The sequence below is a fragment of the Calonectris borealis genome, chromosome Z (genome assembly GCF_964195595.1).
Source record: "Calonectris borealis chromosome Z, bCalBor7.hap1.2, whole genome shotgun sequence".
NCBI classification, from domain to species: Eukaryota; Metazoa; Chordata; class Aves; order Procellariiformes; family Procellariidae; genus Calonectris; species Calonectris borealis.
The window spans coordinates 57,760,960-57,773,666 of NC_134352.1; the positions used below are offsets into that span (position 1 = coordinate 57,760,960).

The 12,707-nt window shown below is 43.8% G+C and overlaps 1 protein-coding gene across 1 annotated transcript in view; it reads right to left on the reverse strand.

Annotated features, from left to right (window-relative positions):
• DMRT1 (doublesex and mab-3 related transcription factor 1) overlaps positions 1–12,707 on the reverse strand; it is a 62,457-nt gene that overhangs the window by 15,707 nt on the left and 34,043 nt on the right. The window contains exon 4 of the mRNA XM_075136628.1: positions 11,215–11,377. Within this exon, the coding sequence (XP_074992729.1) occupies positions 11,215–11,377 (163 nt within the window). The remainder of the gene's footprint in view (positions 1–11,214; positions 11,378–12,707) is intronic.

Consider the following 12,707-nt stretch of genomic DNA (forward strand, 5'->3'; position numbering starts at 1 on the left):
TCTAGAATGCTACTGGTATGCCTGGAAGCCTCCATCTTTACGTGATTAGTGGATCTGAAGCTTTACCTTCATACTGCCTGCAGCACATTGAAAGGTAAACTTTACAGTGTCTGTTTTTTTAGAAAACCATAATAAATCAACTAAATAAAATCAGTAACAACAAACACATTTGTGGAAACTGTTCTGAGCTAGAAAACCATGATTTCACTGCAGGACTAGCCCTCAAAGCAAAACCAACTACAGGAGCTGAAAACAGCTGAGGAGGACAAATGAAGTATAGTTCTCTCTCCTCTCTGGTAGTACCAACTGCAGTCCCATTCCTTTTTCGACTTCTGAACTATATTTAATACCTGAGCATGGGTCTCAGAAATCTAAAATTAAATATAACAGTATTTCAAACATCCCATCTCTCCCTCTGGTTGAAAAGCCAGGCAATAATAAACGCAGACGACTTCGGTGAATAGTCCATAACATGCCAACTCTGTTTCAAACACAGGACAAAGCAGTCACAGCACTAAAGAGAGTGAATATGAGGAGTGGCTGAGGGAACTGGGACTGGTTAGTCTGGAGAAGAGGAGGCTGAGGGGAGACCTCATCGCGCTCTACAACTACCTGAAAGGAGGTTGTAGCGAGGTGGGTGTTGGTCTCTTCTGCCAAGGAACTTGCAATAGGACAAGAGGAAATGGCCTCAAGTTGCGCCAAGGGAGGTTTAGATTGAACATTAGGAGAAATTTCTTTACTGAAAGAGCGGTCAGGCCTTGGAACAGGCTGCCCAGGGAAGTGGTGGAGTCACCATCCCTGGAGGTATTTAAAAGACGTGTAGATGAGGCCCTTAGGGACATGGTTTAGTGGGCATGGTGTGTTGGGTTGACGGTTGGACACGATGATCTTAGAGGTCTTTTCCAACCTGTATGATTCTATGATTCTATGAAATATAACTCAATTTCCAAGTTTTGTAGTATAGCACTGAAATAACAACATCACAGGAAGCACTTAAAAACTTTGTTGGTCTATCTCCAATCTTTTCTTTCGTTTCTTTTTAATCAGTTAACTGCTACCAAAGTACCTAACTTTCACTAAAGCAAGTTACTGTCCTTGTCTATACGCAACCAACACAGCACGCTTTCCACTTCATGCGGCTATTACTGTTTAACTCCAGGGATATTTCTTAGACTACCAGATCTCCCAGACAGCAGATTTATCTCCAAAGACTCAGCCTCAATTTACTCATACACAAAATGTCTTGGTTATATTTTGCATCGACTTCCTATTCATGTAATTGGACAAAGGCACCTACTATTTTATCTTAGTCTCAATGGCCTCGGGTCCACACTGCAGTTGAAGGGACTACAAGAAGCAGGGAGAACATCTGTCATGCCAGCACACAGCCAGAAGTACCAGTAACTTTTGTTGTTTCTGTATTTTAAGGTTTCTGGGTAAATTTCCCCCAAATCATCTGCTCTAAGTTGCATCTCCCAAGCTCTGGGAGACATTAGCACAAAAAAATCACAAACCCCACCCAAACCAAAACCCAGCAATGGGCCTTAGAGCTCCATTTTGCTGGATACCATCCAGCTGCATCATCTCTACATCTCAGAAGAAACCTCCTCCAGCTGAGCTGCTCCCGCAGCGCTCTGCCTTGCCGGAGCTCAGCTGCCCATGGGGTGCACCCACACGCAGCCCCGTTCTTCCAAAGGGAGCACAGCAGCTGTATGTAACACACTCACCTCACAGGTCCCCTGGCTTTGCTATTGAGAAATTCAATGTTAGCATCTGCGATAGCAACCCTACAAAACAAACAATTAACCTAAACCAAAAATCCCTTAGGAAAATTCCCACTCTGTATTTCTAGTCAGGAATCATAAAACTACGATATCCAATGACCTGTATTTTCAACAGTATTTTTTGAAAATAAAAGGCTACTTTGCTGAAAAGCTAACGTTAAAATGCAGCACTTCAGCAAAATACTGAAATACTTTCAAGAAATAGCACAAAAATAAGACAGGGTCCCGTCACGAGAAATCTGTATTTGACCATATGCAGTGTTTGTATATAGAATGTGCGCATAGCATGTGTGTATCCATATATCCATGTATATATATCTCTCTATCGATATAGGCACCCACACACAAGTACAGGTATGTGTAGATTATATATATTATATATATAAAGCTAACTTTCAGTCCTCAGAAAACAAAAGCTATCCCCATATAACAGCCAAATTCCTACATAACTCAATTTCGACATCTCATCTGGTGTGAACTGCACTCATTCCTAGTGTAAACCCCAGCGCGCTCTGCAATGATATACTGTAATGTCACATTGCAATCTGGATTTACTATAAAGGGCTGCTGACGAGTTTCAGAGCAGTAAACATTGCTGCGAGGTGTATTTCACACTGAGCTGGTTTTTATGAAGAACACTTCACCGCCCAGCCACGGCACCCAGATGATGAATGGTGAAAGATGCATGACAAGCTTCATCATTGTTTGTAAATCTTAACTGTTCCTGCTCACTAACTCTGCAGGCAATTTTCAAAGACAGCGGCCGACAGAAGGACAGCACAGCTTTCCTGAAGGTTATTCAACTTGTACTTGGCCTAAGCTATGCCTACGAGGAGCACTGGAAATAAACTCATCGGTTACACTGAAGCATAGAATTAAAAACATGCGACGGGCAGGCACGCTAATGGTCGCTAAATTAAGAAAGCCCACTGAGGAGCCTTGGTATCCGCCCCCCACCCTGCCCCGCAGGGTTATATACATCATGCGCAGGCAACATACCCTGGTATTATTTACACATGCAATATAAATATGCATATTTATAAAACGGGCAGAATGAATGATGGGTTGTCTGCTCACACACCACGATTCCCCTGTATCTTGTGCAGTTACACACAGCGTTTGACCATCCCCCAGCTCCTTTGCCCACTGCTCGGAGGAAAGCTATTTCTGTTCTGTCAGAAGTTTACCCTTGCAACAGGGTATAATGCACAGAGAAAGGAGACTACTCACGGCATGCAAGCATGGCAGTGGAGAGAGATACCCGTCTTTGTTTTCCCCAAGATCATTCTGGTGTGGGAGCAGCGCCATGGACTGCAACAATCTCTTGCAAAGAGTCACAATTCGGCTCATCGCCTTATTGCCAGAGGTGAGGCCAGTCTACACCGCTCTGTACTACAGAGTCTTAGAAATACTGCCTTTTTCTTTTCATTTCTCTTTTCTTTTCTTTAGAGATCAGTAGCAAATTCTTCTTTTGCTAGAGTTTCTCACAATATGCAAAAGGTTGCTAATGGGAATGGCTTTATAAGCAGAAGAGGCTGCAGAAGCATTAGCTCTGCTGGAGACTCTCACCTGAGCTGCAAAGCTGTTGTGAACTGAGAGATGCTCTACGCAGACCCTCACACACAGAACATGCTGAATATGGAGCGAGTTCTCTCTTCTCTTAACCAGTCAAGCTATGAGGATGCAACTGCACATTAAAGCAAAGTAAAGAGGTGAGCAGTACCACTGTTTGTTACAATTGCAAATCATGCCTGGGTAAGCACACTGTTACCACCACTGTCCTGACAAGATGCCTTCATTTGTTTTATCACTTCATGGTAAAGTTTGTTTTACTATTAATGATTTCTATCAATTTCTGCTTGCAGTGGGAAAAGTTCTGTATCCAGAGGGAATAAAATCAGAGTGTCAAACTCACACCGGGTGTAAAAGGAAGCGGCTCAACTGATGGTGTGGATTTTTTCAGTGAAGTAGCCAAAACCCACACAGCCTCACCAGCTATAGTAACATCCACTGTTCCACACAAAGTGCAGCTCAAACAGGCCAAAGATAAGTCCAGGGTTGCAGTGGGTATAAACCTCCGGTCTCTGACATGTGGCTCTAATATGCTCCTAACTGCAAGAGGGACTGAGAAGAAACCTCCCTCTGTAAAAAAAGGTAATGCAAAAGAGGGAATGTGTCCGGGGAAAGCAAACAAACATTACTTATCCCAGGACAGCACTCCGGCAGGGGCTTGCAGAGAGATGCTGGCGCCCGGTGTGGGACCCAGCACCGCCACGCGCACTCGGCAGCGTGCCGCCAACGTGGCTTCGCTTGCCGCCGCACTTGCTCTCTGCTGCACCCTCAGTGAGGGCCAGCACAAGTGAAGGGCGCACGTCAAAACCCGTCGTTTTCAAACCGCGGTTGATGGGACTCTGGGAACTTATTTTCATAGAAGAAAACTAAGAAAAGTAGAGATTTTGGCAGTAGGCTTAAATTTATTGTCCTGCATCCGCACCTTCCATATCGCTCATTTGATTTTCCTCAGAATAGAAGAACTTTCCTTAAATCCCTGTTTTACCAAACCAATGCCTGCAAGCCTGAAACACAGGCTTGAATTTTAAAAACCCCGCACCCTTTGACCCACACAAAACAGTATAGTGTGGATAAATACATGCCATGATAAAAATCCTTCCTCCACTGCTCAACAACTGACCCCCTTCTGGGTGGACATGGTTTTGCTGGTGTGGGTGGATGGGGTCCCACCAACATCTCCTGAGGCTTCAGGCTGTCCCACTCTCTCTTGCTAGGGCGCAGACAAACGAAAGCATTCACAAGTAGTTTGCATGAGAGCTTACCATTCCTCCTAGAGGATGCTAAAGCCTCACTCCAAAAATACCTGCATTTCTACACAAACAGGCTTGGGGGAAAACTAGCAATAATACAGCTTGTTCAGCTCCTGCGGCAGGACCAGCAGCTTCCCCCAGAGCAAACAGCAAGAGCTCATCAGCCGCCCTGGCATGAATCAGCACAACCCATGAATCAAACCCGTAATTCTGCAGTTGCCCCGTGACAAGTTGCTTTGCTGCACATGTTATTTTATTTCTATGTGCTTTTGAGTGAGCGTAACATAAAGGTTGCATTTAGAGAAAAAACTGTGAAAATAAGCCTTTTAATCAGGAATAAACTGAAGCAAAATAGGATGTAAGCAAATGCTTACATTAATTTCCTCTCAGGAATTCCTTTCCCTATCAATCAGACCTTATAAAGTTATTTTAATATTGGTCAAATCTTCACCAATCCAACCTCACTTAGAGCACAGACCAATAATTTACAAAAGGGCTTCAACACACAGAAAAATGAGTTGCCAGAGCTTATACTGAATATGCCTCACATTCTCAAATATATTTTGATAGCTGCTGTTACAGCTAATGAAATGATGAAATATGAATAAGAATGTCACAAATCAAGGTTAGCAACTTGCTTAGTTTAAAAGATAAAAAAATCCCCAAACCCAACAACTGTCTAGTCAGGTAAGCCCAAAATTAAACTTTTTATCGCAAATGAAAATGGCACGTTAAAAGGGCATCTGCCAAAAAAGGTCTGTAAAATGTTGCAATGCACACGCACAACCAGCAGTGTAAACCAAGGCCTGGAGAAACGCAGTTTAAAATCTGCTCACCATCCTTGTAGTGAGTGCCCAAGGGATGCTGCACACAGCATAGCCATTGGGGACTGTAAGTAGCAGCAATGGGAATGGACAAAAAAAAGATAAGCAGTTGTGCAAAGATCAAGTGACTCACTTGAACTGACTGTTCAAGATCTCCAGATTTAGATGACTATCTCTTCCTTTCTTCTTTTGTCTTATTTCAAAATTTACTTGTGAAAGTTTTATGTAAGATGGATAGTGGAAAATACCATCTGGAGTTTCAGCAAACACTGCTTGCTCCTTCATCACTAAGGATAGCATACTCTTGAACAGAGGTCACTTTTTAACCAAAAGACGCACAGATAGACACACACATACAAAACACACAAGCTAAATATTGCTTAACTGTATCAGTTCTAGGAGCAAAATTATATGCTCCCCATATTCTGCTGCTGAAACCCCTCCAAATTCAAGATGTATTTCTGCTGGTGCTCTACTGAAGAGGTGCATAGAAAAGCAGTAGAAGTGGTACCTCTCAGGCTTGACAATGCCTGACACTGATGGAGGAAAATTTGGGCTATATTCTGCTGTTGTACCCCACTTCTCCAAGTGCTTTACTAGCATAGCTCTACCAATGCATCTTGTCAGCTGGCTGCAAATAAAGACCAGATAGATGCAAGGCTTTTTTCTGCTCTTTCAGTTAATTTCTTAGCCATACCAAAACAGCCTGCTTTGTTGCAGTGCCATCTGTGTAGCTTGAATGCTCGCAGAAAGCAGTTCAGGTTCAAAGACATGGTCTCAAAGATCTTTTACATACCGGGACTCCTTGCCCTCTCTGATCCTACAGCCAGGTGCCACCTGTGGCTCTGGAGCATTACTCTTATCTCGCATGGCATTTCAAGGGCACAGGTTCGTACAAAAATACTACAAGTATGAAACTTCAAAAAGGCTGGCGCACAGTAACCCGGTCTGAAAGAAACGTCCAACCTCTCATGCGTTTCTGGCGCACACAGCATTCCTCACGTTCCAGCGATGTTTTTGCCAAAATGAAACTTTTTTTCTTAAGCAGGGACACTGTTTCCAACATGCCTGTGATTGTGAAACCACTGGAAGAGGCTCTTTACAGAGCTGCTCCAGTTTGGGCTTCTCCAATGGCTCAGCATTTTTCTCCATACAGCATCCAAGCAGAGAGACTTTAAATGCAGACCCTAGAAAAGTCTATGCTGCTTTGACTTCCACAATGGTAAAACTGGGGATACCAGTTATTTAACTTCTAAAAAGGGCTGTGAAAAAGTATTTTGAAAGTGTTGGAAGCTGTTCCACTAACAAAAAAACCTGTTACCAGAAATGTTCTCCTTCATAAAATGGTGTTTACTGATTTACACAAAACTGTTGACCTGTATCAAAATGAACACTTTATATTGGTTTTTCTTATTTGTGTTTGGGAGGAGTTTCAGGCTCCTGCTTTATGTTCAAGCTGCAAATACAGCACTGCTCGAGTGCTTCATTACTTTTGTTTCCAATTATCCTGACACTGAGACAGGAAAATAAAAATTCAAATCCATTCAGCAGCTAGAGCAACATTTTAAATGCAAGCCATCTCCTTCACCATGGGTATAGACAAACAGAGTAATTATCTCAACATTTCACATAATAATGACAAAAAGGAGTTTTTATTCCATGCCAACTTTAAGACAAGGTAACTACTTTAAAATTAAAGGTGTCTGCAAATACAGGGATGTTTCTCCTTTGCATCCTTCTATTTAAATGTTAAATTTTTCTGCTACTGTCCCAAACCTGGAAAATGCTCCCATACAGATAAGCTCAACTTTTACTCAGTGGAAACAGGTCCCAGAGCAAGGCACTCAGTCCTAATCCACGCATGTGCTTTCTTGCTCTCTCAAACCAACGTCTTGTGCAGGTATTTCACAAATCTAAGTGCAGGAGGGGCTGATTCAAAATCAGTGGAAGGTGCTATCCAATTCTGGGCGGTGACCCAATCTTGAAAAAGCCCCATTTCAAAAAAAAAAAAAAAAAAAAAGCACCTGTCACACGGAAATCAATGGGAATAAGGCACTTGGCTTTTGGAGATTAAATACCCTGTTGTGACCCATTCTAATTCCTCCACTTCTTGCACAAGGATCTCTCAGCTTGGCTTCTTCCAAAACGCAGACATGTTTTAAAGTATGTTTTGCATGCACAGGGATTGATGACAACCTCTCATACATCTTTTCCTCTCATTGCTCTTGCAGCAAAAAAGAGAGGAAAAAGCTTTTGAAAGTACAGGGTACAAAACCCCTCTCTTACCTAGAAATTATTATATAAGATTTACAACCTGGTGATCTAAGAGAGCCCTCTGAAAACATCCTTTTGCCATTTGTCACTGGTTTATCTTCTTTTTCTCCCCATTTTTTCCTGTTTCAGCTGGAAGGGCAGCAGCTGTACTGAGTTCGAAGCAGAACCATTTTACTTAGAACCTCTTCAAATTGAAAGGAGGTTGACTGATGGTGTTCTGCCATTCAGAAAATGTCAGCCCATTACTATATGCAACACACTGTAACACAATATGACTTCATGTACAAATGTCAGAAGCTTCCTCAGAACTTTGCACCATTCAAAAACACAAAGAAAGTGTAAATCAGTGGTCTCCTAGCTCATCTCTCCTCCCTTTCAATATAACTGGTCTAAGCAGGCAGTTAACTTAGCAGAACAAAATTAATGAAATAGTCTGACTGAAATACTAACCGAGATAATACATGAACCGGTAAAACGTCTATAAAGCTGAAGTTACAACTGAAGTGCGGGTAATAGACTGCTTGTGTTGTAAGACCACCTCAGATTTGTGCTTGGAAATTTAATAACCATTTTTGTTAAGATACACGTTTCTGATGTTTTGAAACTTTGGCTGCAAAATGACTTTTTTATTTTGACCTGTTGCTCTTCCATACGCACTGTTACCTTCCTGTAAAATTTCTGGATTAACAATACATAAGTCTTCACATAGATCTTAAAAAAATTAGTTATGGGCTTGCTGCAGGAGTTACTAGGTGAAGTTTTACAGTCTGCATTATATAGCAAGTAAGATTAGATGTTCCTAATGTTCCCTTCTGGACCTAAAATTTATGAACATATATTCTTAGAAAGAAAACAAGTCTCTGAGCAAGTTTACCACTTCAACTGCAGAAAAGGAAGGAGTAAAATATGATTTGTTTATTTATAACATGCACTAGAATTGTCTTCAGCAAGTAGCAACCACTAACCCTGCAGAAACATGTCACCAGGCTTCATACAAAGCAGTCAGGCATTGTACAGAAAGCTCAGCCCAACAATCAATGGAGAAACACCTAAGAATGTGTCTTTTGTATGAGACAGCACTGGCAGCACGGTCAGTCAGTACTTTGGGGGAATGGACCACCCTCTCTAATACGCAGGATCCACCGGTCACAGCCTGCTGGCTGACTCAGCATTCACACAGATGACAATAAAGAGGCAAAAAAACTCAAACCCTCTGAGAACTGTGAAAAGCACCAGAAGAAAAACATCATGGGATTGTAAATCATCGACTAACAGCCTGGGAATATTATTTTGTCTGTAGATAGAAAAAAGTAAAAGCAGTCGTCTCTTCCAAGAACATGCATAACGAAAAAGAAGATGCTTCTAAGAAGCCTATTAAATGGGTATGGTCCTACTCACATGTTCAAGTTTCTCACAAAAATTTGGTGCCTCTTTCACCCACTAGCTCCCTGCTATGGAAAAACACTTCTTCAGAGTCTGGAAAATGCTGTTTGATCTCAGTAAATTACATCTCACTGCTTGTCGGTTTCTGATTGATGGTGTAACTTAGGGAACAATATCTGTGTGTGGAATACTGTCTGGAGAAGCAGTCAGGGATTATTGAAAATACAGTATTTATGCAGTTTAAAAATCAGTGGCACATTACGCACAACTTTTTTCCAGAGTGATGAAAAATTATTGAAGTGCATTTGGGAACAAAGGGTGTAAGGTCTTTTGTCTATTTGTAAGAACACTCGATTGGTAAGACTTCTTAGTGAGTTAGTAGTGATGGATGCAAGAAAAAGTGTCAACCGCAGTTGAGCATAAAGCCAACTGCTCCTCCAACCAATGGGCAGAAAGGAAGACGTCACTGTTCAATGGTGGTCAGAGAAGAGGGAAGAAAATAAAATTGAAGAAAAGAGAAGGAAAATGAACCAAGGATCACTGATTTCTCTAAGCCATTTAAAACTACTGCAGAAGGAGGAAAAGTCTAAAGTTTCATCACACCATGTGCTGTTTCTTCATTTATCTGATACGTCACAATAGTTGGAATATTTTCAGAAAACAGCCACTCCGAAAGAGCAGCCACCTCCTCAGCATAAATCATTCTGGAGTTACTGAATTCAAGGGCTCATTGCTGATTTACAGCAGCCATAGGTATGATTTTATACACACCTCACCTTCCAAAACTTCATTTGAGTCCTTAAGGTCTTGTCACGACACAACTACTGTATTTTTCACCACAACACAAATGCAACAGACACCAGGACATCAGCCACAGAAAAGCCATGACTGAAAACAATTATGGAACCTACGCAACATAAATCCTTCCACCAGATATAAAGAGGAGAAGATTAATTTCAATGTATTAGTGCCTCAGAGAAGCGAATGAGGATGGATGCTGTTGCCAATGGTGTGACTCTGTGCAAAAAAAAAAACCCCACACAAAAATTTGGCAGGTGTAAAGTAAACAAAAAGAAATACTTCCCACAGACCATACAAAACTAAACTGCCAAATTCACTCATTGCTACAGAGAGACAAAAAGTGTGAAAAGCTTATGGAAAGGTTAGCTCAATTCACAGAGTGCAGGTCTGCTGCTGGTAACTGAAATGATGGTTCAGAGGCAATCAACAGCTCAGGACACCTTTGAATACTGCAGGAGTGTGAGGATTTTGGACATATGAAGTAAGATCACCCTACTCTTTCTCGGCTTCTCTTTTTGTTTCTCTAGCATCAGTTACTGTCCTGTTCCAGGGACAGGGAAGCAGCTCAATGGAGTTGGTCCACTCCAGCAGGGCCACGTTAACACCTGTGTGTGCACTCTACCTGCTACTGGAGCAAGGGAACAAGGAAGCGAGAGAAACATTGTCAAAACCATAAGGTAAATTCACCAAAGTAAATTCATCCTGGAAAGTATTGCAGATTATAGTAATCCTTAGGACAGCCAAGAAACACTGGATATGAAAAGAAGAATTTATCTGCAGTGGTTTTAAATGAAGTAACATGGTGTGATGAGTTTGAAAGCAAACAAAGAAGCAAGTCTGCAAAGGGCTTCACGACATGGTTGGGATGCAGGAATAGTACCCACACGCAGTTCAAGAAGAAAAGGACAGTAAAGGCTCAGGCGGAAGCCTGTGGAAAAAATCATGGACAGCATTTCTGAGAAGAAAAGAGAGGAAAGATAATTCTGTGGTTGGGGCAAAGATAATTCTTTGTTCCTGTGAGGGAGCCAGGTGGTGAGCACCAAAGATGGCACCGCAAGTGACTCTGTACAACTTAGAGACATACACAGGAGCAGAAAGGTAAGACAATTGCACTCCTGAACCACAAGACTTCTGAAGTACAGGCTTGCACCACTGTACAGTAACAGCCCTATGTCGCCACCGCACCTACAACCCTTCCAGGAAACAGCCACCATCTTGTAAACACCTACTTTCTGATGCCTAGCTTCCTTCCCAGCAGCAACCCACACTTCCTGGGTGCCTGCCCCGAGGCAGGGCAGTCCCAGACACCCCTGTAGGTGCACTTACCTCTTGCTTTCGACTCCGAGTAGGAGGGGATGTCCTCAGAGGTCAAGATTTGGGGGAGGCACGTGGGAGCACCAACCCCCTGTCCCAGGTAGGAAGCGGGTGGGTAGTAGGAGCACATGCGGTACTGGGAGCTGACGGCGTGGCGGCTCTCCATGCTCTTCACCTGTCGGAGAGAGAAGTGCAACAGCAGCCTGTGAAAGCTGAGCCCCGGCACCACACGGGCAGCCCGCTGCCCCACATGCACTCGGCTTTGAAGGAGGTCATGGAGGGTGGATGGCAAGTAAAATCCTGACAGGCTGGCCTTGCGTTTTTGCTTTGGTTGGCTCACGCTCAGCTACAAGTGAGCTGGCGTGGTACGGGATGCGACCTAGCAGCAGCAGCAGCACCGGCGTACCTACGGCTTCTTTGTTTTACCTCAGGTGAAGCTGCGTCTGGCACACAAGCATACACCCTTCACTGCAAGGAGCTTCCTGGCAAGTCCCCTGCTTATGGCACAGACACCACCACGGGAAGCTTTCCAGACCCCTTCAACTGCACACACCCAGCCAGTGTCAGAGGTGAAGTGTCCATCCAGTCCCTCCCCAGAGACTCAGACTGGTGGCAACTGCTCTGACAGGGACCTACGGGGTGGCTAAGGAGGACAGTCCTACTGACCGACTCACTCGGGACACGCTCCACGGCGTTTGAGCAATGACACATGCACACAAACTCAGCGCTTTTCTTGCAACAGAGTGAGATGGAAAAATATTTTCCTGGTTTACCCAGAGAAATCAAGTTGTGGACAGACTACGTGGCAAACCTGTAGTGGAGCCACGGCTGAACACCAGCCAGCAGGTCCACTGTGTCAGCACGGTGTCCACCAGAGACAACCCCTTCTCCCTCCCGCAGCCTGCCGCAAAGATGGCAGCACTCAGAAATCAAAGTTTATCCTACTCCAATGCCCTGAAATCACCCAAACTGAAGTCCTCAGAGAGGCAGTAATGCCTTTGTTTTATGCAAGAACACCACCTATTATTATTTGTTCCAAAGCCCTACAATGTAACATGGCTACAGTGCTCCAAAAAATGCAGCCAAGCACTTCACAAGATTAGGATTTTCAACAGGAGAGGTAACACTGCCTGGCCTCCCTAAGTCTCCTGGGCAGTGAATGATTGTAAGACGGAAAGCTTCCGGGCAGAGAAAAAATGCCACAGTTTTGTACCAGGTATAGAGGTAGCAGTGCCAACAGTAACGCATGTCCAGCTATGCCATTACACGTCTTCACAAGCAGAAGTGCTTGACAACCTTTTCAGCCGTGTCTCACCTCGGTTAGAGCTCCGCCTGCTCCACTGCCGTTCCCTCGGGTCCCAGCCAGCCGTATGTGGAGCCCTGCTCCTCAGCCCTTCCCAGGCTGCGAATCTCAGACCCGGGGAGCAGCGGAGGCAGGGGGTGAACCTGCTGTCCCAGACAGCCGCCCCACGCCAGCAGACCCCCAGGGGTCTGACCCGTCCCCG